The sequence below is a fragment of the Ochotona princeps genome, chromosome 16, assembly GCF_030435755.1.
Source record: "Ochotona princeps isolate mOchPri1 chromosome 16, mOchPri1.hap1, whole genome shotgun sequence".
In the NCBI taxonomy this organism is placed as follows: domain Eukaryota; kingdom Metazoa; phylum Chordata; class Mammalia; order Lagomorpha; family Ochotonidae; genus Ochotona; species Ochotona princeps.
Genome location: NC_080847.1, coordinates 4,063,234 through 4,088,378, shown reverse-complemented (window position 1 = coordinate 4,088,378; position 25,145 = coordinate 4,063,234). Strand labels below are relative to the sequence as shown.

The 25,145-nt window shown below is 44.6% G+C and overlaps 1 protein-coding gene across 1 annotated transcript in view; it reads left to right on the top strand.

Moving 5' to 3' along the window:
- The first annotated feature begins 6,521 nt into the window (after positions 1 to 6,521).
- Positions 6,522 to 25,145, top strand: part of HSD17B2 (hydroxysteroid 17-beta dehydrogenase 2) — a 62,863-nt gene continuing 44,239 nt past the window's right edge. Inside the window, exon 1 of the mRNA XM_058674519.1 lies at positions 6,522 to 7,054. Within this exon, the coding sequence (XP_058530502.1) occupies positions 6,784 to 7,054 (271 nt within the window). The 5' untranslated portion in view covers positions 6,522 to 6,783. The remainder of the gene's footprint in view (positions 7,055 to 25,145) is intronic.

Below are 25,145 nucleotides of genomic sequence, written 5' to 3'. Positions count from 1 at the left end.
AATGTTTAAAGAAAGATGTGTGTGTTTGTGTTTGTGTGCATTTGCTTGACTCTTCCCAACCTTGGTGTTGTGATTGCTCCCTGGCTGTGGTCAGGGTTGGGGTGAGGACTTGGCCTGCATTTAGCAGGTCACTTCCTGCCTAAAGACTCTGCCTTACTCCTGAAATGTTCCGATTTGTGAAACTGCACATGAGTTGTCTTGGAGCCAGCTCCTTCACTTTCTCACACCCTGCACCTTGTTCCCCAAATTCCAACCCCTTATCTGCTACCAGTTGTTGACCAAGCTTGTATGGCTCTGTGGTGGGATCTGAAAAATGAGGACAACGTGGAAAGCCTCTTGCAACATTAAATGTACTCAGATGTAAGAAGTCACATTTTATTCTAAGATGCTATCTGCCATTCTTTTGGTATTAACTGTTTTTCTTGTGTATATCGTTCATAATTGATTATCTTTTGTAATCCTCACTTGGAAGAATTAAATGCAGGGGACTTGATATGTTTTATAATGAACTATGAAGTGTACAGATTGTAAATTGCTAATCTGGGAAATTTCATGATTTAGTTGTAGTCTTGGGAATTATTAGATGGAATTAAGTGAGATTTCTAGGAAAACAGTTTAGGAAATTTTACAGCCTGGAGGCTGAAAGTTCAAAATGTTATTAACCTTGGACGAGGCCATCTTCTCGGCTGACGCTGAAATGCACACATGCCTTTTATCTTTTAATCTACCTTTGGTGTGGTGGGCACGTTCATTAGTTGATTACTCTGAGAGCAACTGCCAAGGTCTACAAGTCCCACTTTCCTGGTTTTTCTCTGTTCAAAAAGGGACAGAAAACATATTCTGATCATTATGGAACAGAGATGAATTTGACTCTCATAGTAAGCCTTACAAAACAGAATGAAGTGGTGTGGGGGGAGAGGTGGGCGCAATGGGAGTAAGAGTGGAGTGTGGTGCGCTGCGCTGAGACGCCACTGGGGATGACTGCATCCCATAACGCAGTGCTTAATCTTAGTACCCCGCGCTTCAGATCTAGCTTCTTGCTAATGTACCTAAGAGGCAGTGGATAATGGCCAAAGTATTCCTGCCATCCACATCTAAGACCGAGTTCCTGGCTCTTGGCTTTAGGCTGACCTCACCTTGATTGCTACAGACATTTACGGATGAGCCAGCAGATGGGGGATCTCTCTCTTTTTCTCTCTTTGCCCGCTGTTGCTTTGCCTTTCAAATAAATACATAAGTCTTATTTAAATAACAGTGGTGGGGCCTGACGCGGTAGCCTAGTGGCTAAATTCTTTGCCTTGCATGTTCCGGGATCGCATATGGGTGCCAGTTCGTGTGCCAGCTGCTCCACTACCCATCCAGCTCCCTGCTTGTGGCCTGGGAAAGAAGTTGAGAATGGCCCAAAGCCTTGGGACCCTGTACCTGTGTGAGAGACATGGAAGAACCTCTTGGCTCCTTGGCTTCAAATTGGTTCAGCTTCGGCCATTGTGGCCACTTGGAGAGTGAATCAGCAGACGGAAGAACTATCTCTCTGTATCTCCTTCTCTCTGTATATCTGCTTATCCAATAAAAATAACTAATAAATAAGAGTGGTGTGAGTAATTCCAGAAAAGGTGGTGATTCCAGAAGAGGTGGTGACGGTTGCTAGAAATTCACAGGCCTGGCCTACTTGTGTATTTTGGTATAATTTCATATGAATGGTTTTACATTTCAACCTGTTATTTGACAAGGTCATGTCTGGATATGATGGTCAGCACGATCATAACATTAATTTGAAAAAATGTTTTCCAGTGGTTTCTTTCTTGGCCTTGCTTTTAAGCTCTGTGAGAGCAGGAACGGGAGAGCAGGACAAAGAGGAGACGGTATATAGACTCAGAGTCAGACAGGAATCACAGAATGCGTGCGGAAGTGGTGAACCATGGCAGTTCCCAGCACACCCACCACAGAGAGCACCTTCCATTACACACCAGCGGCTTAGGCAGCACGAAGCACTGGGAAGGGCTTGGAAGTCTTGGGCTGAGGCTGGGCTGCTGAGAGGATGGGGAGGCCTTGGGAAAGAGTGGTTTGTGCTGGGATGTGGAGTGGCTTGGCAGGGGGCAGGGCATGTGGTTGGGAGAGCCTCAGTTTATGGCTGGACTCTCAAGATAGTGGTGTGTCCAGTGGTCAAGGTCAGGCAGAGCTGATAAAGGAGGGGTGGGGTTGAGCCAACCAGGCAGGACTGGGCCAACTCAAGAACACAGGGAAATGGAACACCTGCTTGTATCACACTTTAGAGGCCAAAATTGATCTAAGGCTTTTAAACCATACCCACCTTATTCACCCATCACATTCTCAGTACCTCAAAGAGAACTTGGCACACAATAGGAACGCTGCCAGTATCTTGTGAATGGATGTGTTATTAAATGGCTTGCTTCAGCACGTCTTCCTGTGCCATGATACTCAGAGGGCAGAACGGTGAATTTAATCTCATTAACATGAAAGTTGGATACAAATAAAAAGCCTTACAAGGAGTAGGGAGTCAATCTTATCACAAAGTATTGACAAAACTCTGGGAACATTGCTCAGGAAGTGCGCTCTTGCTGGGGTTTTATGCAATGTAACCAGATAAAACACCTAAAGGAAAACCCTCCAAGTCATTTACATGCTGAAAGAAGGTAAGAGTCCACTAGGAATTCCACAGGCAGTGGAAAATATTCCTGTACAATGAACATGAATTGAAGATATTTCTGGGAAGAGCAAAAATTAAGGGATTTCATCACCAGCAACCCTCCCCTATAAAAGAAGCAATTAAAACAAATGTCCTCAGTGACAAGTTATAGGAACAAGATAGGGAGCGAAAGGTGGCCCAAGGTAACTACAGAGTAAAGTCTAAGCGAACGCTGACGCTGTGAAACAAATATGATGTCTTGTGAGCTTTAAACATAACTGGGTGTTAAAATTTATGACATCAATAGTACATAAGTCAAGAGCAAGGACAATGGTATCTAAAGGTTCAAATGTCCTTACATTATGTAGGAAGGGAGCAAAAATGTCAAGTCATTTTGGACTTCACTGAGTTCCTCTAGCAATCATTAAAAGGGTTGAAAAGAATGTGTAAGTATCAAGATAATGAGGGCTGTGAGTGGCATACACGACAACAAAAAATATTAATTACAAAGACGTCAAGAAACAAGAAGTAAAGTGACAAGAGTATGAAAGACTAACGAAAGACACGTAGTAAGATGATAGATTTAAATGAAATATGCCAGGGTGGGTGTCATGGCACAGTGGGTTAAGCTACAGCCCATAACATCTCATTCCTTGTGTGAGCTGTTTGGAGTGCTGGGGTCTTTGCCTCTTTCCCAGCTTTCTGCTAAAGCTTTCTAGGAGCAATCAATTGCTTGGTCCCCTGCTATCCTTCTGGAAAACCCTGATGGAATTCGGGGCTCCTGGCTTTGGGCTGGCCTATCTTTTGTGGGCACCAACAGAGGGAAGATATTTGTCTCTTTCTCTTTTTGCTTTTCAAGTAGATAAAAGTAAATTAAAAAAAAATCAGATGATCTATGCCAATATTTAAATTGAATATAAATACAATAATTTGATTAAAAGGTAAAGTTGCCATTTTGTATTTTTTAATAAGCATTTTATTTATTTATATCAGTATGGGCTTATGGATATTTCCTTAAATTTATATTCTGAACAATTTCTCCACGTACATTATAGTCCATAACAAGCTAAAAGAGACACAAAAACTTCTATAATCTCTGATATTTTATTTGGTGACAAATGACATGGGGATCCAAAACAGGTTCCTATAGCAAATAGATCTTAACATGCACAAGTAAGAAACACACCTTCAGGAATAGGGGAGGTGAAAATTTTGTTCTATTCTGGGCTCATTCAGGGGAGATGTGAGTAACTGGATAACATTCTAAGAAGAGCTATGCTACTAAGATTCCTGAAACTCTATTCAGTAACTGAGACTTGATCAACTAGGAAAGAATATTTCAGTGACAGAAAAAAAAAAAGACTTGATCCAGCCCGCATTTCTAGTTGTCCCTTGTTTTTTTTTCCCTACTAAATGAGATAAATAGCTATGATGTTTGCACCAGAAAAACTGAAATATATTTCCCAAACACTCGAAGGGCATAACCAAACTGATATTAAGTTTTGACCTGTACTACCCAGCTGCCCTGTCCCTACCTTGAACTTTGGATTCCCATGACATCTGTACAGTCTGTGCTTGGCAAATCATCTTCTGTTTGGTCATCACCATGCTACCCTCACCACAATGAAATAGCCTTCAACTATTGCAATAGAATAATGTTTTAAAAGGTTTGAGTTTTTCAGGCACGGCGGCTTGACCTAGCGGCTAAAGTCCTCGTCTTGAAAGCCCCGGGATCCCATATGGGCGCCGGTTCTAATCCCGGCAGCTCCACTTCCCATCCAGCTCCCTGCTTGTGGCCTGGGGAGGCAGTCAAGGACGGCCCAATGCATTGGGACCCTGCACCCGCGTGGGAGACCCGGAAGAGGTTCCTGGTTCCCGGCATCGGATCGGTGCGCACTGGCCGTGGCGGCTCACTTGGGGAGTGAATCATCGGACGGAAGATCTTCCTCTCTGTCTCTCTTCCTCTCTGTATATCTGACTGTAATAAAATAAATAATAAATCTTTAAAAAAAAAAGGTTTGAGTTTTTCAAAGGTAGCTGTGCCAGGTACTTAGCACTGTTTAGAGAAGGTGAAGATCTGAGAGCAGCCTTCAAATACCTGAGAGAACTAGAGCTGCATATCTCCCATGCTACTCCAAGCGGGAAAGGAAGACACATGGCAAGAAACAGCTTAGTCTAGAGGAAAACTTTCCATCCTGAACTGAAAACTGAAGAAGTGCCTGTTTCTGCAGTTGTTCTGGCAGTAGACAGCATGACCACTTGGTGGGGATCTTACAGAGAGAATTCTCGGTTTTAGCAGGAAGCTACTTCTGCAAATTTCCTTATAAACTCAAGAACTACTGGATCTAACAAAGTGTCCATCATGGAAGCCCCAGCACTGTTTTCTTCCTCGGACTGGGAATCTTCTCCTTGGGTTAAGGTGCGTTCCTTCTGTCTGCTGAAGCTGCTTTCAGAAGGCCTGACCTGTGGAAGAAGGAAGCAGCACGTGGACCCATCAGCGTCAAGGGCAAGAACGAGTTGTTCCATTGGACTCCTTCTCCTTAGTATGCTCACAGGGACCTGGGCAGAGGGGATGGTAATCCAAGAAGGATGGCCTTTGGGTAAAATGACGTTGATAAGCAGGAAGCCAAAATGAGTTTAGGAGAGCAACTCTCAGGCGGGAGGTCCTCAGTGAAAGTGCTGGGAGCCTTCAGGGATCAGAGGGGCAGGAAATTCAGCAATTCCATATGGTCCTGAATTGGTGAAAAGCACTCCTTTGCATGCCCATGCATCACACTAATCCCTGCTCTGGTGGCAGCCTCCTCTTGTGTGAGAGTCCTGGGTCATTAGCTCAGTAGTGTCAGGACTCAGGACCGTGTCAATCCTGGCTGCGTGGCTGGTGCAGAGCCATCCACTCATCAGGAGCCCAGTGTAGGTTTTATCCCTTCTGTAGCCATACAACAAACATGAATGAAATACATGCAATGTGCCATGCACCTGGCCAGGCATTTGGTGATCAATGGAGGGAGAATAACCACCAGTCAGGTGCCTGCTGTTAAAAAGTTCATGGTCTAGTAGAGGAGGCAGAAGACAACAGCTCTTAAAATCAACAAATCAAGTCCACATTTATTATTTGAGACCAGAGCAGTGAAAAGAATAAACAAGATGCTGCTAGCCTTTGAAGTGGGGTGGTGAGGTGATGACATCTAAGCACACATCTGAGGCCGAAGCTGAGGATAGCACAAGAGACTGTCTGGTTACAATGATAATCTCTTTGGTCTGAATGCTGGCAGTAGAGTGGCTGCGATCCCAAAGACAGTGTTTGACTACACTGCTGTGTGCTCTTGGACAAGTTCCTTGATCTCTCTGTGCTTATTTTCTTTCCTGTGACATGACTACAACAGACTCTCTGATAGCCCACATTCACCAAGATTGATGATCCTAACTGCCTTGTCCCAGTGCCCAGGGCAGAGCTTGGCACACAATAGTCTCTGAATAAAGAGTCCCCACCTCAAGGAAGTACAGTAGACACTGGTCGCCCTCACTTACATTGTCACTGTTATCATCTGCCCTCGGGTAAGGCTGAGGCACCTCTCCGCCAAGGAGTCACTTCCCTCCTCCCTCAAAGTCCAGCAGGGTTGGGAGAGCTCAGGGAGGTATTCACCTTCCAGGATCTTTCTTCCAAATGGAACAGATTGCCTGGCTTTGTGTACACACACACACACACACACACACACGAGACTTCTAAAGGAGAACGCAATTTTCCCCTGGGCTAGAGGTTTTGTTCTCTGCTCAGTTCCATTTCTGTCAATCATTATCCAGCTAGTCATCTCTGCACAGGTGGGACTGTTGTCTTGAAAACGTGCATGCTTGTCTGCGACTGAGAATGTGTGCGCCTTGGGTGTGCAGGGTACAAAGTGGGGAGGACCCAGTGGGAAGTGCCCTGGTATTTATGCTGAAGTGCAAGCAGCTGAACTACCCACTGGGAATGTGAGCCTGGAGGATGATGCTTAATCCAGGCTCACTCAGAAGGGGCTGGGGCTCTTCTCTTCCCTCCCTTCTTGCCTCTGCGCTCATATAACCCAGGCTGCCTGCCGTCAGCTTTTGCCCACTGCAATCCCTGGCCCTGAGCACCGGCAGGTACAGAGCCCTGGAGAATGAGTGTTTTCTGCTGTTTGACGTCGTGGCTCTGCCTGGCTGCTGCCGCAGCGCTAGTAGCGACAGTTCTGAGCAAATACAAGAGGAGCCCGGAGCAGGTGGGGAACCAGGTAGTGTGCCTGGCCCTGGGCCTCTGGGCAGTCGTTTGCCTGGCCAGCCTGTCCCTGTTCTGGGGCTTCACACTCTTCTGCCTGTCATGTTTCCTCATGTACACTTACCTGTCTGAGCAAGTGTGGTTACCTGTGGGACAGAAGGCGGTCCTGGTGACAGGTAAGCAGGCGGGGTGCTGGGATCTTTGTTGAGTGAGGGTTGGGGCTGGAACTTGCTTTACTTTTGTGGGACTGTCAGATTTGCCTTGGAAATGACACATTTGGAGTGGAGAAAAGGAAATCCTCTCCCCAGGCAGTTTTTCAGGGGGTGGCTTTGTTCCCTTCAGGAGCTTCGTGGGAAGGGAGCTGGGCTGAGAGTGAAGGTGAGGACGAAGTACTTGAAAGTAGTAATTTTTTTTTCCCAAGGACTAACTACCCATAAGCAAAACTATGGTATTTTCATGTGTTTCTTTGTCCTGAATCTGTCTTTAGGCTTAAAAAGATATTTTGCTGAGAGGAGGGCTTGGCTGGGTTCTAGATCTGGGCTCCTATGCCTTGGGTGGGCAAGAGAGTTTGCAAAGCCAGGTTCTCTGCATTCTGGCTGTGCTGCTGAAATCTCGAGGGAACCCACGTGAGCCAGTCTCTGTGTCCTGTCTGAACCCTTCCTCCCCAGGTCTGTCATTAGACTGCTAATGTTTCATAATTGGATCAAGCTGGCAGTGCGTCCCACATCATCGAGTTGCTCATTAGTTGAGCTCTCTCCTTGTCTTGCGTTTTATTCCATTGAAAGTGTGAGACCAAATTAAATTCTTTTGAGTTGTAAAGCTGGTTTGTTTGGTTGTGAAGTTCCAGAGAGGATAGGGCTTTAATTAGGAATTATCCAGACCTTACCCTAACCCAGAAGGTCCTGCCAAGATAATGAAAGGACGTTACCTGCAGAGTGCCCTGCAGGGAGGCAGCCCCTTATCACCATCCCTCCGATTGCCTCCCTGCTCTTCTGCCCTGACCTACTGGGGTGAAGGCTACTATGAGGCGCAGCTTGGAATTTCCTAAGAAATGAACTCTATAATGATTGTTTGCCACTTCGCATGTTACATTAACCTAATTGCAAAATTCTTCCTTGAATTCCAAGAAACGCTTGGAATGTTTAAGCACTGCAGAAAGCATTTCTTTGAGTTAAAGAAAGTTTGAAGGTAGAAAACAACCCATGCATGGGGCGCTTCCCTGCGTGCACGTCTGCAATAGTCCGCGATCATGGCAGCAGGCACACAGGCTGGCATTTCTGGTGTTGTTTTCGTTTTTGGGGTTTTTTTTTCCCTTTAGAATTCTCAGACGAGCTGAATGAGAACCTGTAATATAGTCTCAATCCTTTCATTCTGGGTACAGCAGTCAGCACCCACAGACTTCTGATTTCGTCTTTTTACTTTTCCATGTATGTGAAAGAAGACAGAACAAATCAGAAAGTGATGGCAATGCCGAGGCTGACACTAAAGGGATTCGCCAGAGGCCCAGCTGTTCCTGGGAACTGTAGTTAGGGAGAGGCACTTCTAAGGCTGCGAAGGAGTACATCAAACCTAGGGTAACCTCAGGCAAACCCCAAGGTTGCGGAGGAAACAGGGATTGCTCCTGCTAGTTCGCCTTGCCAGCACTCTTCATCCTCGGCTCTGAGAGGTGGTGTGTGTTAACGCTCACCAGACACACATCCGGTTCAGTGCAAGCGACTTTGAAGAGCTGCAACTCTGCTGCCTGTCCGGAAGGTCTAGGGAAGCTCTGAAGACCTTTGCCCCACAAAGGAGAAATTGAAAATGCGGGTTTAGCTAGAACAGAAAACACTGAATAATGAGAAGTCACCTTGAGTTTGCAATAACTTGTGATGAAAGTTGGTCTGTGTTGTATTAAGTTTGTGCTTTAAATCCCAACAACACAGTCCTTAACACCATAATCTCAGACGTTGAAATCTGGCAAGGTCAAAATTCCTGAAGTGTAAAATATGAAAAGATCAAAAGCTGGAAAAAGTGACTTAAACAATCTTTAAAATATGCCTATTTACATTTTAAAAGGGATATTTATTTATCTGGGAAACAGATAAAAACCTGACAGGACATTTTGCAGGCCACTTTATAGATAAAAGTGAGTAACAACAACACACACACTTCAATAAGCATGAACACTCAGATAATTTAAGGATAGTCACATGGGTTATAAGTTCTGAGAAGTTGAATTGCAATTATGAAGAGAGATACTGGTGAAAAGCAGGATTTTTTAAAATGTGCATTACTGGTTGGCAATCTTGTCCATCCAGCTTTATGACTGTAATCCTCTGAAAACTGGGCTGGATGTTCTAATTCATTTGATGAGATCAGTCAAGAGAGGAGAGCTCACAAACTTCTTTCACAATGCAAAAGTACAAAAGGGCATCTCTTCATTTATTGAAAGAAATTTCTGTGTCCTCGGGTGCGCAGATAATGTTTGTATACAAAATAAAGGTAGAGATTAAGGACATGGGTAGGTAAAATTTGCAAAAAGAAAAATGCATACCACAAATTAGGACACTCTAAAAATCTGTACAAAATTTACATCTCTCGTCTTGAAATGACATGAAAATGAAACATACAACATAATGAATTGTGGCTAGTTAGTAATGCTGAAAACTCAAAATAGTGGGAAATTTTTGAAAAAAGAAATCACAGACTAAAAAGAAAATTAGAGGGGCAGGATTACAGTGCTGTGGGTTAAGCCACTGGTCAGGTCACCTGCATCTCCCATCAGAGTGCCTGGGAGCAAATGCTGCCTCCACTTCTCATCCTCTTTCCTGCTGATGCAACTTAGAGGCAATAGAGTATGACATAGCTACTTGGATTTCTGCCACCCACATGGAAAATCCAACGGAAGTTCCCAGTTTCCTCCTGCTATCAGCCTTGTGCAGGCATGTGAGAAATGAACTAGTAGATAGAAGATCTCTTTCCTTCTCTGTTCCCCTACCACTCTGTCACTCTTTCAAGTAAGTAAACATAAAAATAAGAGAGAGAGAGAGAGAGAGAAGATAGAAAAAGAAGAGAGAAAGAGAGAGAGAGAAAGGAAAGAAGAAAGAATTGGAAATGTGAAGAAGAGTATTATGGGAACATGTTATGGGCAATTGCATGGACATACCTCAGTCATGGACTACCTGTTGAAGTTTCATACTATGATGCGTGATAGCTGCTTAATGTTCCCTTTTGGGGTGGCTCTCTTGCATTTTATTGGGGTTGGGGTCAGGAGAGAAATGAGGTCCTATATACCAAAAGCCAAAAATAGTCTATCTGATAATTTCAGTCTTGGGAATGCACCCAAAATCTATAATCTGAAGCACGGAAAAAGAACAAATGGCATGTTCATCATACTCTTATTATTTAAAATTATAAAAATATCAAAGGGAACTAAAATGGTGAAACTCTACCATCTGGAGTTCTGAAATAGTGCACAGTTGGATTAGAGCCAGTGATAATCCACAAGGGGTTGGGTTAGAGCCCTGAAACTGTAAATGCTTGGAAGGAAATCATTTAAAAATGTTGGGCTAGAGTTCTTGAACATGTTCTCCCCTCCCCGGATTTCAAATTTCCCTACTGTCATTATATTACTTATATTATAAAATCACTTAAAAGAGAGACAGTATTAAGAAAATAAAGTCCATTTTAGTTTTTACTAAATTATGGACTCAGGCGGAGGACAGTTACAGAGGTAAGCTTAAAAAGGGGGATTTTTTCTGCGTCCTCTGAGTCTTTTATTTTGTTTTGAAAAGATGTTCAAAGTTCTTTTGCCTCAGAGACAATATAATTACAGGAAGGATAAGAAATAAGTGAGCAAAGAATGTTGGAACATGTATTTATGTATTTGCTTCAAGATATCTGCCAATCACTTCTCATTTAAGAGAATGTATAGTGATGGCGTAACAGAGATAACAGAGGCCATCATATTCAGATGTGAAGATACAATGCAGTTTGCATCCCTACTTCCAATTTGAAGATGGACTCCCAATGAAACTGCTGGACAATGGGACGCTGGACTGTCTGACATTGTACCAGTAATGTCAGGACACACTTAAATAACAGACTGAAGGACTTGTGATTGTTTATGAAGGACTATACTATTGTAATAATATGGGGAAAATCAGTTGGGGGTGGGAATTGGGGATGGGAACAGAAATCCCAGATCCTAAGAAATTGCATCATAAAATTAAAAAAAAAAGATATCTGCCAGTCAATTGATTTTCTTAAAGGGTTGTAACATTAATGGAGTTCAGACCAGTATAATTACAATCCCATCTTAAGTTTGGATACAGTGGGAAAAACTGTGAATTCAGACAGGCTTGGGATTGAATCTATCTTTTCTTTGGCTGGGTCTCCAGGAGCTTCAGATGAAAGTGGGTGTGAAAAAGATCTATTAGGAAGATCTCCAAGGAAGATAGAAGGGACAGAGGCCAAGCCAGGGCCTCAGGGGAAGTCATCCATGGTCACTTTGGCTTTATCACCCTAGGCAATAGATGGGAGAGGGCATAGCTCTCCTATCAGAGGTGACCAAGGGTCAAGTTGTGGGCTTCATACCAAAACTGTCTCCTACGAGACAGAAGGGAGGACAGGTGCTTCTGGTACTGTGGCTGCTAGGAGAGTGGACTCCAGTCTCCACGCATAGCCCTGAGACAGACTTTCATCCACCGGCTGCTGGGAATGCAAGTGCACCCCAGGGGAACACACACAGAGGTGGTGAGGGGGTCCAGGAATATCACATCATCTGCTATATCCTAACTTCTAGCTGTGCGGTCTTTGGGACTAAAGTTTGGGGATTTGGGACTTCAGCTTTCTCCTCTATAAAATGGAAATGAACACAACCCATACTCTCAAAGATGGAACTGGAGAGAGGCAGGGAAAGAGGCAGTGAATGGGAGGAGAGGGAGAGCGAGGGAGAGAGAGAGGTGTGCCAGGGTGACTGCACTGGAGGTTGAGGAGATGAACCAAAACAAATAAAAAAGAAGACAAACAGATGCATAGAAGAAACATTCATTAACTCAAATATTCATTAATTCATGAATAAATATTTTCCACAAACAGTGGTGGGAAAAAATTTAGAAGGCTATGCATTTATTGTCACACAATAGGATCAGAATTCCTACTTCTCCTTGACCTTGAACCTCTGCTCACTGGAGTTCTCATATCTGGAAGTCATGCATTTCCTTTGCAGCCTGTCTGATCTTGAGGAGACACACAGGTGACGTTGGTCTTTCACCCTCAGCCCTTTCATCTTCACTCCTCCAGATTTTCACTTTCCAGGAGCGCCAAGCACTGATTCCGTGTTTCCCAAGTGTAGGACACAAACACGGAGGTGTCACAGCCCACTGGGAGGAAGGCAAGGCCACATATTAATGGTGGTTGTGGGCTGAGTACAGGAGGCCTCTCTAGGAGACTTCCAAAGTGCGATGGAGTGGTGGCAGGTCCTGGGTGTGGGGATAGGAGATTTAAAAAAAGAAAAAGGAGACCTTGTCAAGAGTCAATCAGCAGGGCCAGAGGTGTGGTGCAAGAGGCAAAGTCGCTGCCTATGACGCGGACATACTACATGGGTGCCGGTTCTAGCTCCACTGGGCTGTGCTATGTCTGATCCAGCTCTATGCTAGTGTGCCTGGGAAAGCAATGGAAGACAGCCACGTGCTTGAGCTCTCACACCCATATTGGAGATTTCAAAGAAGTTCCTGGTTCTTGGTTTCCTGCTTCTTGCTTTCTGATTTTAATCTGGTCTAGCCATCGGGGAGTCAACAGTGGATGGAAGATCTCTCTCTCTCTAACTATGTCTTCCAAATAAACAAAAATAAATCTTAAAAAGAGGAGAAAGAAACAGATGGTGAGATTTTCAGGCTAATTATTTGCACAGCCAGTACTATAGTGAAAGCTTGATGGGGCTGGAATGGTGGTATATTAAGCCAATCATCTGCCTGCAATGCTGGCATCCCATATGGGCACTGGTTAGTGTCCCACTTGCTCCTCTTCCAATCCAGCTCTCTGCTAATGACCTGGGAAAGCAGCAGAGGATAGCCAAAATGTTTGGGCCTTTGCATCCATGTGGGAGATCCAGAAGAAGCTCCTGGCTCCCGACTTTGGACTAGCCCCGCTCTGGCCATTGTGGCCATTTGGAGAGTGAGCCAGTAGATGGAAGATCCCTTTCTCTGTTTCTCCCTCTTTTTGCAATTCTGACTTCCAAGTAAGATAAATAAATCTTGGGCCCGGCCGCGTGGCCTAGCGGCTAAAGTCCTCGCCTTGAAAGCCCCGGGATCCCATATGGGCGCCGGTTCTAATCCCGGTAGCTCCACTTCCCATCCAGCTCCCTGCTTGTGGCCTGGGAAAGCAGTCGAGGATGGCCCAAAGCTTTGGGACCCTGCACCCGCGTGGGAGACCCGGAAGAGGTTCCTGGTTCCCGGCTTCGGATCGGCGCGCATCGGCCCGTTGCGGCTCACTTGGGGAGTGAATCATCGGATGGAAGGTCTTCCTCTCTGTCTCTCCTACTCTGTGTATATCTGGCTGTAATAAAATGAATAAATCTTTAAAAAAAAAAAGATAAATAAATCTTTTCCATTAAAAAAAAGCATGTTGCATGAGATAATTTTCAATTGAAATTTCAAAAACGGGTCTGGTGCGATGGCGTAGTGGTTAAGGTCCTCACCTTGCACATGCCGGGATCCCATATGGGTGCCAGTTCTTATCCTCATGGCCCCGCTTCCCATCCAGCTCCCTGCTTGTGGCCTGGGAAAGCAGTTGAGGAAGGCCCAAGGCCTTGGGACCCTGCACCCGTGTGGGAGACCCGGAAGAGCTCCAGGCTCCTGGCTTCGAATGGCTCAGCTCCAGCTGTCACGGCCGCTTGGGGAGTGACCCATCAGGCGGAAGATCTTCCTCTCTGTCTCTCCTCCTCTGTGTATATCTGCCTTTCCGATAAAAATCTTCAAAAAAATTTAAAAACTGAAGCAACAGAAAATGGACCTGGGAAAGGAACTGGGGCCTTTTATAGTGAAAGTCTTTATTTTTAATGTTCTAGATAAAGTTATCACCCAAGAGTATAATAACTGACTATATAACCAAGCCACTGACCTTCTAAGTAGCAGAGGCTGGGCTAACCCAGATGCTACGAGGACAGAAAATGCATCCTCTCAATCATCACATAGATATTAAATATCTATTATGTGCACATGACTGCTGGATGCAGCAGGGATAATGAAACAAGAGTACCATGGACAAGGATATGGATGTTTAAAGAGGGAGCTCCTTGAGAGCTGCCACATGCTGGGTCTCACCTCAGAACTGGGCTGGAGAGCAGTAAAGGATACAAACCAAGACTTGGGTGTGTTTGGAGTCATGCCAGAGAAACCTGAACGAAGCGCTGGTTGGGTTACAAGCAGAGAACTAATGGAGGCAGATGTTGAGGAGCCCACACGGCCCTCAGGAAACCAGTGAGATTTCCAACAGGAGCACCTTTCCTTTCCTCCTCCTCTGATCCTTTGCTTGGAAGTATGGAGAGGTTTTGTCAAGCCACGTGATTTGGTAGGCGTTTGAATGGAGATTTTATTGGGTTCTGTAGATGAGGTGTTTTGTTAGGGGGATACTCACATGGAATGAAGATTCACCCTAGCTTGCTGTGGGCTGCCTGCAGGCCAATCTCCTCCTCAGTCACAGCAGAGCATGTTACGCCCACCCAGTACAATATTCATGAGTGAACTAATCACAGCAGTGAAATGTCCTCCCCTTTCTGTGGCCATTGGTTGGACACAATAGTATTTCCCAATCTGCCCACTCACTCAGGTGCTAATCTCCGCTGGCTCCGTTTACTTGGAGCACCTGCACAGAGGGGCAGAGTGACATGACCAGGCTATGAGAGGCACCATTGTTCTGCACAGTTTAATTGTTGGCTTGCTCTGGATAAAACTTTGCATTGACCTTGCTCTAAGTATGCGGTGGCCTAACCAGGACGTGTTACAATCTGAACATCCCCTGGCGCTACCAGATGACTGCCCTCCAGGGTCTCTGCAGCCTCCTGTTTACCAGAGCTTGTTTTTATCTTTGTCTTTTTTTTTTTTAAGATTTGTTTATTTTCATTGGAAAGGCAGACTTACAAAGAGAAGGAGATACAGAGAAAAAAATCCTCCATCTGCTGGTTCACTCTCCAAATGGCCGCAATGGCCGGAGCTGAGCTGATTCGAAGCCAGGAGTCAGAAGCCTCTTTTGAGTCTCCCACACAGGTACAGAGTCCAAAGGGTTTGGGCTGTCCTCTACTGCTTTCCCAGGCCACAAGCAGGGAGCTGGATGGGAAGTGGAACAGCCGGAACATGAACTGGTACCCACATGGGATTCCAGTAGTTGCAAGGCAAGAATTTAACCACTGAGCCATCGTGCCGGGCCCCAGAGCATATTTTTCATTCTAGTCCTGCCAACCCTACTAGCTCTGTCAACATGAATTCCTTTGGGTTCCAGAAGCTGAATTTCCCAGCCTCTCCCACTTTTCTGACCTTTGTCTCTTCTGTGCTATTTGTTCCACCTTCCCCCCAGGTAATCTCTACAGCTCTACCCTTAGCCTCCTTATGTTGTTACACCTACTTCTGTGGAACCACCATCTTCTGTATGTGAGGACTGGCAAATTACTGGTTTTGTATTTCTGGTATTCTATACCCGCCTGACTCGTATTTCCAGGATGTTAGTGTAAGACTTTAAACCTGGCACATTCCAAAACAAACTTATAATGCCCCCTCTTAATATTTTTATTTTCTTAACCTCTCTAGTCCTTACCTCTTCCCTGATTCTGTCTGCCCCACCTTTTCCCTTCTCTTGCTTTCACTGTCAACCACGTGCTTTAAGCTCTATTTCCCTCCTTTTTGGCAGTTTCTTCATAGGTTAATTTTCCCATCCACGCTTATTAAAAACAACGTCCCCTAGGACCCCAAATCCTTTGCACTCTCTTGTTGACCCCGTTTAACACGTCCGCACTCTCACATGATAGTCTTACTGGTATACATGGCTCCTGCTGTCACCTGTATTTGGATGATGTTGGTCTCTGTGTCTTGCCTTGACTGTGTCCTCTGCACTGAGTATTTCCACTTGTGTGTCCCAAACTATATTCTATCTTCCCCCTAAATTCAGCCATGAGTCAATATTCTAAACATATTTCATGGTATTTTCTTCATCCATCCACCTACCCACATCAGAAGGTTCATGGTCATCTTTGAACACTCTTACATCTGCCAGAACCAGAATTTGAGATTCCTGCCTGATTTTCTTCTTTTATCACCTCATTCTACTAGTTGCTTATTCATGAGTTGGTGGCCTTCTTCTATCCTTCGAATCTCTCCTCTTTTTTATCTAGTCTCATCATTTCTCATCTGGATGATTGTAACAACGTATAGAGTATTCTTCCCAACACTCATTTCTTCATCTTCACACTGGAGCCAGAATGAATTTCCTAAAAATATAAGCCTGGTGAATCCACATTCCTCTGCTGAATAAAATCCTTCAGTAGCACCGCCTACCCATTCTTTATACAGACCACATATCTTGTGCACAAAGGCCCTAAACAATAGAGGTTGTATTCAAGTGGAAACTGGCCTATATGTAGGTAAAAATCAAGTTCACACACAGGACACGATGGTCATGATGGTCACGTAGCAAAAAAAAACCCAAACTTTTACTGTAACAGCAATATCGGATAAAGAGAAGAATGCTGAGGATAAGGAGGGAGATAAGGAAGTGCTGGCTGTACCAGCTCAGGAAGTTCCCAGGATTGTTAATAGCTCAAAAGCTAACTGCTGTGTATCTGCCTCTGTATCCCTACTGATTACCCTCACCAGTACTCATGCAACTGCTTGATAAAAATTTAAGAGAGCAGTCCATGGAGGCCTTGGCTGATGCCCTCCAGAGTAAACAAAGGTTACTTTTCTCATAAGTGGCTGTTGAGTCACTGGTGGTCAATTTCCATATTGGTGTCCTGCATGTCCTCTATATACAGCCCCCTTCCAATTTCTAATAAAGCTCTGGATGCTTATTAGCTATTCAAAAGTTGTAAGCTGTCTAGAAACTGTTCTCTTTTTTTTAAAAAAAATCCTTTTTTTAGTTTTGTTTTTCATGATACAGCTCCTTAGGCTCAAGGATTTCCCCTCTCACCTCCCCTACCCTGTCCTTAAAATGTGTTAAAACCCGTGAGACAAGTCAAGAATCAACAGTGAAGTAAAACCTGTGATTTTCAGAAAAGTCCCTGGACAAACAAGTTTTTATCTCAAAAAACATCAAGGTTGTCCTTATCTACAGTCCCAGCCTGCAACTGCCTTGCCCACTGTGTCATGATGGTGTCTGGGTATTGATTACTGCATAGATCGCAGAGTTCCTTATTTACGCTCCTAAAGAAGAACCCTGCTAGGGTGCTGCTGCTTTGTCACATCCTCCACCTTCTCAACTTCAGTGTTCAATACTGGGCCCTTGGGGCAAAGGGTTACACTAGTCTGCAGGATATTAATATGTATGAGACAGTATATGCCAAAGTCAAGTTAAAGAATGAATTTATTTGGGGGCAAACCCTTTTGAAAGCCATGCATAGTTTTCTGAGAATATACATTTTCATGACCTTTTGGAAGATCCCGTGTGTGTGTTAGGATATGCATAGGCAAGATTCTGAAGCCAGGCCAGTGGACAGGCTGATGGCTAGACAGTTGAAGCAATTCCACTGAATGGAACCACCGGAAGATCCCCAGAAGCATGGACTGAAAGAAGAGACCAAGATGGAAGAAAAGGAAGCATGGTGTACAAGAAAGCTGAGCATGGAGATGTACTGACGTGAGGAACCCATGGTCTGGGCGATGTGAGGCCCACAGGCTTCCATCCAGCCACTCCATCTTCTCTTCTCTTTCACATGAGACTTCTTACACTCAACCGTCTGCCACTCCTGACTCAGCTTCACTCACTAAAACTTGAGAACAGGGACTCTTCGGAACTTGTTGAATAACCTTTGAGTCAGAGGACATAAGATTCAGGTACTGTGCCAGACACATCTCAGTTTCAACTAGTGTGTCATATGGCTTAGAACTAGAAGTCAGATTTTATGTCTATGAGACAAAGGCTCTGACAGGTCAACTGAGGCACCAGAGAAAGATCTGAAATTCATAAAAACCTGTTGTCTCTAGGGTCTTGTGATCTGCAGAGTCAAACTCGTATGTTGTTAATAAGGGAGCTGGATACAAAACCTAAACTATGCTCTGCTCTTAAACCGGCATCAGAACACATGTAGATCTAGCCACTGTCCCCTCATCACCACTCTAGTGGCAAATAGGGTTGGCAACACCTGCTGAGGACAATGGCTGATCTGGCTACCTCTCCCGATTTGTCACGTAAGAGCTTTCTGACCTGGGACAAGTTAATGAGTCTGTCAGAACCTCAGTGTCCTTTACTTTAAGAGGCAGATAATCACAATACTGATCTGCCTAGTACTGTTAAGGAAGGAATGAGATACGAGACAGGAAGAGCTGTCCACAGCTGGCAAGTCTCACTGTGAGCTGAATAGGAGGGCGCTGGAAGGGCCTCCCACTCTGGCAAGAGCAGTGGGACAGTGAGTGTGACTATAAAATAGGGAATACGGCACAGAGGGAATCCCTTTAGGATCCTCCTACCTACAGCTTTTCCTGCATACACTTTGAGAGAAGCTTCTGAAATAAGGCACACAAAGTCAGGGTTAAGGTAATGGTGTAAGCCAAAAAGTCATCTTAGGGGTACATAGCTTCTCTCCCGTGTAACACACAAGACTGAGTGGGTTTTTTGGGCTGTTTCCAGGAGGAAAGACAGGGTAAGCAGCCCAGTATGCATGTGGAATTCAGAGGATGGGCCAAGCTCACCCTAAATTCCCCTGCCTGGCAATGGAGAGTCAGTTTCAGATGGCACCTGGCAGTTTCCTTCTGCCTCTGGCCTCCCATCCTCTTCTGCTGCTGTGATCCACCACAGTCTCACATGTCTCCCCTTCAGCCCAATTCCGGAAGGGACCACAGATGCTTGAAGCTGGAACCAACTGCCAAGGGTTGCAGAGTGGCTGTGACTTCTCTAGCAGGTGGATGCGAGAAACAGTGAGCCAGATAAAATGGGCTACATATGTCCAATTCTGCAATCAATGCTATTTTCCTTATTCCCATAGGGACACAGACACAAAGGGGCAAATGAGCATTGATGAACTGGCGCTGACACTCAATGTCTGCAAGACAGCAGGTGGAGGTGGGGTGTCCCACACAAACTGGAGGATGCACCCCTCGACCACAGAAAGCTGTTCATTCTCTCCTATGGCCAGTTATTGCCTCCTTGCGAGTCTATGTGTTTTTGTCCACCAGAAGCAGGAAATGGAGAATTTTTGCGTTTGAAATCTCTCCTCTAAAAAAAAAATGGTGATTAGTTCCTTCTTATATTTCAAACAACCCTGCAGGTAAAACAAAACACACCCTTGTTGTGACCTCTGCTTTGGTTCTTTTAAATGCTTCAGAGAGCAGTAGGTAGAGAATGAACTTTTCTCTTACACAAACAATTGCATCATTTGGCAACATTTCCATGGCAACTTCAAAATCAAGTTCCATGTGAACTTCTTTCTCGGGCTTATCACAGACTCCTTCACAGAAGGGCTGAGGGAGAAAGAAATTCCTCTTTGGTAAACTTTTCCAAACTCAAGGATACGTGGTGCTCTGACCCTTCTCCAGCTCCTCTGATTAGTGTCTATGGTGTTGGGTTAGGATCCCACAGTCCTCCATTCCGCGGCAGCATCTGGGCATGTGCTTGGGGGTTTCCTTTTTATAGGCCATAATGACATTGAAGAAATGGAGATGGGAGACAAGAACATCATGTTCTGCCACTTGGGGCTTTCAAAGACCACAACTGAACTTCTCTTCATCACCAACCATCCCTGACACTGGAATACCCTTTACCAGATCATCCCATCTCATCCAAAGAGCTGTTTGAATAACCCTAGTGTCAGGGAGCTCACTACCTACTAACAAACAGAATGCTTCTTTTATACTATTTAACAAGTTGTAAATATCTTTTCTATAAGGAGCCAAAATATTCCTCTCTGGAACTTAGTTCTGCCCTTGGCATTCAGATTATCCAATTAACGTATTTTTTTTTGCATGGCTGCCTTTCAAACAAGTGAAGTCTGCAGAATATCACAGCCAAATCTTTGATGAATCTTCTCATTCCCTTTGTCATTTCTTCCATGACCCAGTTTCCAGAAAATTCACTGCTCTCTTTAGTCTTCTCTCATCCATCTCCAGCTTCTTGACATCCTTTGAGATGCTGGCGCAGAGTGACTACCATGTGCCACTTTGGTATAAACAAAATAAACCAGACTGGAGTGAAATGAGATGAAATAAAACCAGAACACAGGCAAGGGTCTTTTAAAAAATGATTTATTTATCCATCTTAAAGGCGGACTTACGGAGAGAAATAGAAAGAGATCTTCTATTGATTGCTTAACTCCCCAAATGGCTGCAAGAGCTTGGGCTGAAGCCAGGTGCCAGAAGTCTGGAATCTGGAGCTCTGAGTCTTCCACGTGGATGGCTGGGGCTCAAGCAATAGACCATCTTCTGATGCTTTCTCAGGCACATCACTTCATCAGGGAGCTGAAGTTGGGTCTCACACCAACACTCACAGAGAATGTGGCATCATAGAAGTGGTTTGCCTTTCAATACCACGATGTTTACCTTTTTATAACTCATGTCAGGTTTGCACTTGGTGCTTGGTTGAGTGAGGTCAGTTCAGAGTCTTTTCCTTGCTCAGTTGGGTCTCAAAAAAATTGAGGAACCAGGCCCGTGGCCAAGCTGCAGGCTTTCTTCCTGGCAAAGCACTTGAGGAAGTGTCTTGGAAGTGATGATCGTGTACCCAGTCAGGGCCACGGGCCTGAGGAGTCACCACCAGGGTGGACAGCCAGCCCAAGCACAGGTGTCTGGCAGGCAAGACAGGGGAGTTTCTGCTGGATCTCCATCCTCTTGGCTTCTCTCCTTTTCTCAGGCGTGATCATTTCTCTGAGTTGCCCTTTTTGGTTCCTTGGCTACATAAAGAAAAGACTTTCACACTTGGCAAAATCTAATTTGTTTTGTCAGTCTCACCCATTAGCTATTTTTCTGTCTGTCTCCAAGAAAAAAAGAGCTGAGAAATCAGTGGGAACCTATGAGTGTCTCAATGATAAGTGTCCCTCCATAATACAGGAAACACTTAAGGGGGGAAGAAAGGTTCCTTCCTCACTCTGGGCTCAGAAAATAGACTGGGTAGAGAAGACCTTGTCTCAACTGAAGCTTGTGTGAGAATGACTCAAGCAGTTGTGACAGGGGAGTCAGTGTTGGCCTATGTGTCCACAGAGTTCCCTATCCACAATTCCATATCTCTTCAATTCATCCTTAAGTTTTATACAATATGTAAGTGAGTCTGGGACCACCCCCTGGTTCTGACTATCTGACAGCTGCTTTGCCTCTCTGAGGTTAACTTTCCTCATACAGAAAGTGTGAATCATGATTAATATCTCCCCTAGGAATTAAGCCAGATTATGAATAGATATTGTCTGTCTGATTCACAGTCGATGTTTTGTGAAATGCAGTAAGTTTTACTTTTACTTTTACCCTTTTCATCTCATCACTTCTTTAACAAAGGGCACTCAAGGGCAAGAGGGGTTCGGGCTTCCTGACTTCCGTGCCGTTTGTGAACACGACTTCATTCCTCCCATTCAGTGGTTCTTTTGCACGCTGTTTGTTCCTTGCTTTGCTAGGTCTCTTTCTGTAGCGAGTGTGCTAAAAATGAAGAGTTCTGATATCACAAAACAAGGAAGAATCTGTGCTGGAACTCAAGTGCAGATCATTCTCTGTCTTTCTCTTTCAGCTCACAGAGGTCGAAGAAGCAGCAAAAACAGTTAGATGACAAGGATTTGAATGCAGTTAAAATTTCACCAATATCTAGAGTGCCCTGTGACAGAAGTGGTCTCAAAAAGTGGCAAATAGCAAACATTTAAGACATTTAATACAGTGCAGTGGGGGATATAGACAAGAAGCCAGGACATTACAAGGCAGTGTAACATGTGAGTGTGCAAAGGAGTGGACAGAAGGATGGGCCAAGCACCCAGCTGGCAGACCTTATGACAATGGAAGGATCATAGCGATTACTGCTTCATAGGATCTACCAGAGAAGAAGAGGGCAGGCCCACAGCACATTGGTCTTCCCCCAGAAGAATTGTAGTGCTCTGCATGAATGTCGACTTGTCAGTTGGGCTGGGAACTCCATTAGAGGAGGCACTGTGATCCCAGGGGGAGGCATGGTTCCCACGATTGGTTCAGACAGTAAGTGCATGCATACAAGAATGCACAGTATGATTCTGAGGGTCTTAGAATGATGTTTAGCACAAAGGGAAACAATAGAACTTCAGATACTGAGGGCAAGTGGGTGACCTTGAGAAAAAATAATGCATTTCATTTGAGATGTGCTCAGGTTGGTATTTCAAGGTTGCATCCTGGTGGAGGTGGAGAAGTGAGGTTAAAATCCAAGAAAGAGACAAAACTGAAAATAAAATTAGGTTTATCTTGCATATTGAAAAGACAAAGACAATTTTGGAAGCTAAAACAAAATCTGAGAGAAAAGTTCAAATGGAGCTTAGGGCAAAGAACTGGGTAATACAGTGACTCATGTCCATACCATAGAACATGGAAGGCAGTATAGGGTTTCAAAGAAGAGAAAGGATGCAGGAAGAACTGTAAGCATTTCCATGGAGGATACATCAAATGAGATGAAGACATAGCTCTGAATTCCAAGCATTAGGTGATACTGATTAGATAAGTGTTCAAGTACAGGATAGAGGAAGGATCCCCCAGTGCAGGGATGGTGAGGAAATTATACTAGTGGACAATGCTGATGTTTTGAGATGATGGGAGTGAAGCTCCCAGAAACAGTAGGAGCAGAAAGAGAAACTTGGGAGGATGTAGAAATCTGGGGAGTGATCCAGCTGCTCAGAAGTCCCAGTGAAGAAGACATTGATAGTGCAATGAGGCTTATGATAAATGATCACATTAGAGGCTATTGTCTACAAGACAAAGAAAAATGAGAACCAGGATGTCTCACCATTTGTTCTCATTACTTTACAGTGCAAAGCTATTGGTTAAAAAGTCAATTTGCTTATACACAGATTTTCAATTATTTTTGGTGTTGGTTGTGGTTATAGAGCAGTTAAGAGGGTAATCAGAGAAAACATCATGGTGGAAGTAACGCCAGCTAATTTTTGGGCTGGAACAAGTGATCTCATGTTGAACTCTTAACTCTATGTTCAACTTAAATTAAATCTCTCACATGACATCTCTTTCATTGCCTTACCAACATCCTCTATGGTTCAGGATCAGAAAAAGTATTATCTCTTGGGGCATAGTAGGCTAAGCCTCTGACCATGGTGCTGGTGTTCCTTATGGGTGCCTGTTCATGTCCAAGATGCTCTGCTTCCAGTTCAGCTCTCTGTTGATATGCCTGGGAAGGCAGCAGGAAATGACTCTGATTCTTCTGCCCCTGGACTGGACCCTGAAGAAGCTCCTGGCTTCAGACTGGCCTAGCTCTGGATGTTGTGGCCATTTGAGGAGTGGGCCAGCAGATGAAGTATCTCTCTTAGTCTCTCCTTCTCTGTCTGTAGCTCTGCCTTTCAAATATACATATATTTGAAAAATCATAATCTCTTTTCTCCCTCCATCAGTGGCTCTTGACTGGGGACACTTTGGCTCCCAGGTGCATGCTACTGGCATCTAGGGTTGCAACCAGGAGACTTTCTGAACTGCCTACAATGCACAGAACACTGCTCACCACTAAGAACTACCTGATCTGAAGAATCAATAGCTCTGAGGAATTTGTCCTATGTTGTGAGCTCCCTAGACCAGAGGCCATATTAGTCACATGAATCATGGGATCTTCAAGTGCCAACAAGACACAAAGATGGATACCCTGTAGTCTTAAAATGAAAAGGTGATTGAACTGGCCCTTGAAGAATCAGCCAGGTCATTTGCTTTGAGTGTTCAGTGGTGGGGATTCTAGGAGATGTCTGAAAAAGAGCTCCCGGAGAAAACTGTAAAATTCTGTCTGTTAAAGATGGAGGAGAGGAACAACCTGGGCTTCACCAGGAGACTCGCCTTGCTTTAGGTGAGAGAATCTTGGAGCAAAAGGTCTGGAACTGCAGGTAACACTAGAACACCCAAGACCCTGAGCAGTTAATTGTTTTGACAGATAGAATCCATCCGACCATTGAGGCAGCAGAGATAGAATTTTGAACAGGCACAAAACAGAGACAATTCCTTTGGTGGTGCCCAAAGATGAGGCAGCTCAGTCCACCATGCGACTGACATGCATGCAGAGAAGGTCACCACTGTTGGTCAACTACTTAAGTCATGTCACCCACCACTGCAAAGCAGAACCATTCAGGGGACTCTTGAAGACACTGATGCTTGGGAACCCAATCCCAGGGCTCAGGTTTACTGAGCTGAGATGTGTGCCTGGGCATTGGTGTTGCTTTAGTTCTCCTTCCATGTGAGGCTAAGGGGTAGCTCTATGTTGAGAATGAATTATAGTTCAAAAGTTGATACAGGCAATTCTGTGCAATGCCTTGTCCACCCAATTTCACTGGGTATCTCAGATTTTACATGTCTGTAACTTGATTTGGGACCCTTTCTGACCTGGCCCTTATCAGGGTTCCCCAACCCACTGCACACTGCAGTATTCTATATAGACTTGAATCCCACTAGTTACCATTAGCCCTGATCTCCAGTAGATTCCCAGGGCTGTAGCTGTTACTTGCATCTAGATCTCTCTGCTTGCTACCTGCGCTGCTGCTGCTTCAACCAAAGTTGCTACCATTTCATTCAGGGCTCCTCTCAGGCCTCTTGGATTCCACTTCTGCAGCCTTTACCCATTCTCTACAGGGAAGTAAGAGTGTTCACTTCTGGCATAAGATATATTAAAAGCTTTCTCCCATAGACAATGAGAACCCAAAGATTCTGTATGATTAAGGAGAACGGAGGATTCTCCTCTTGCCCAATTTTCCCTATTCCTCAGTTTGCAGCACCAAGTTCGGAAGCTTTGTATGTTCTGGTCTTGTCACCTGCAAGGAATACTTTCCTACCTTCACACCCCGCTCACAGGACAACTTTCTCACCTTCACATCCTTGTTTAAATCAGGGTTTGTTCATCTCAGCTCTATTGACATTGGGCTAGACAACTCCTCGTGGTTGGGTCTATTTT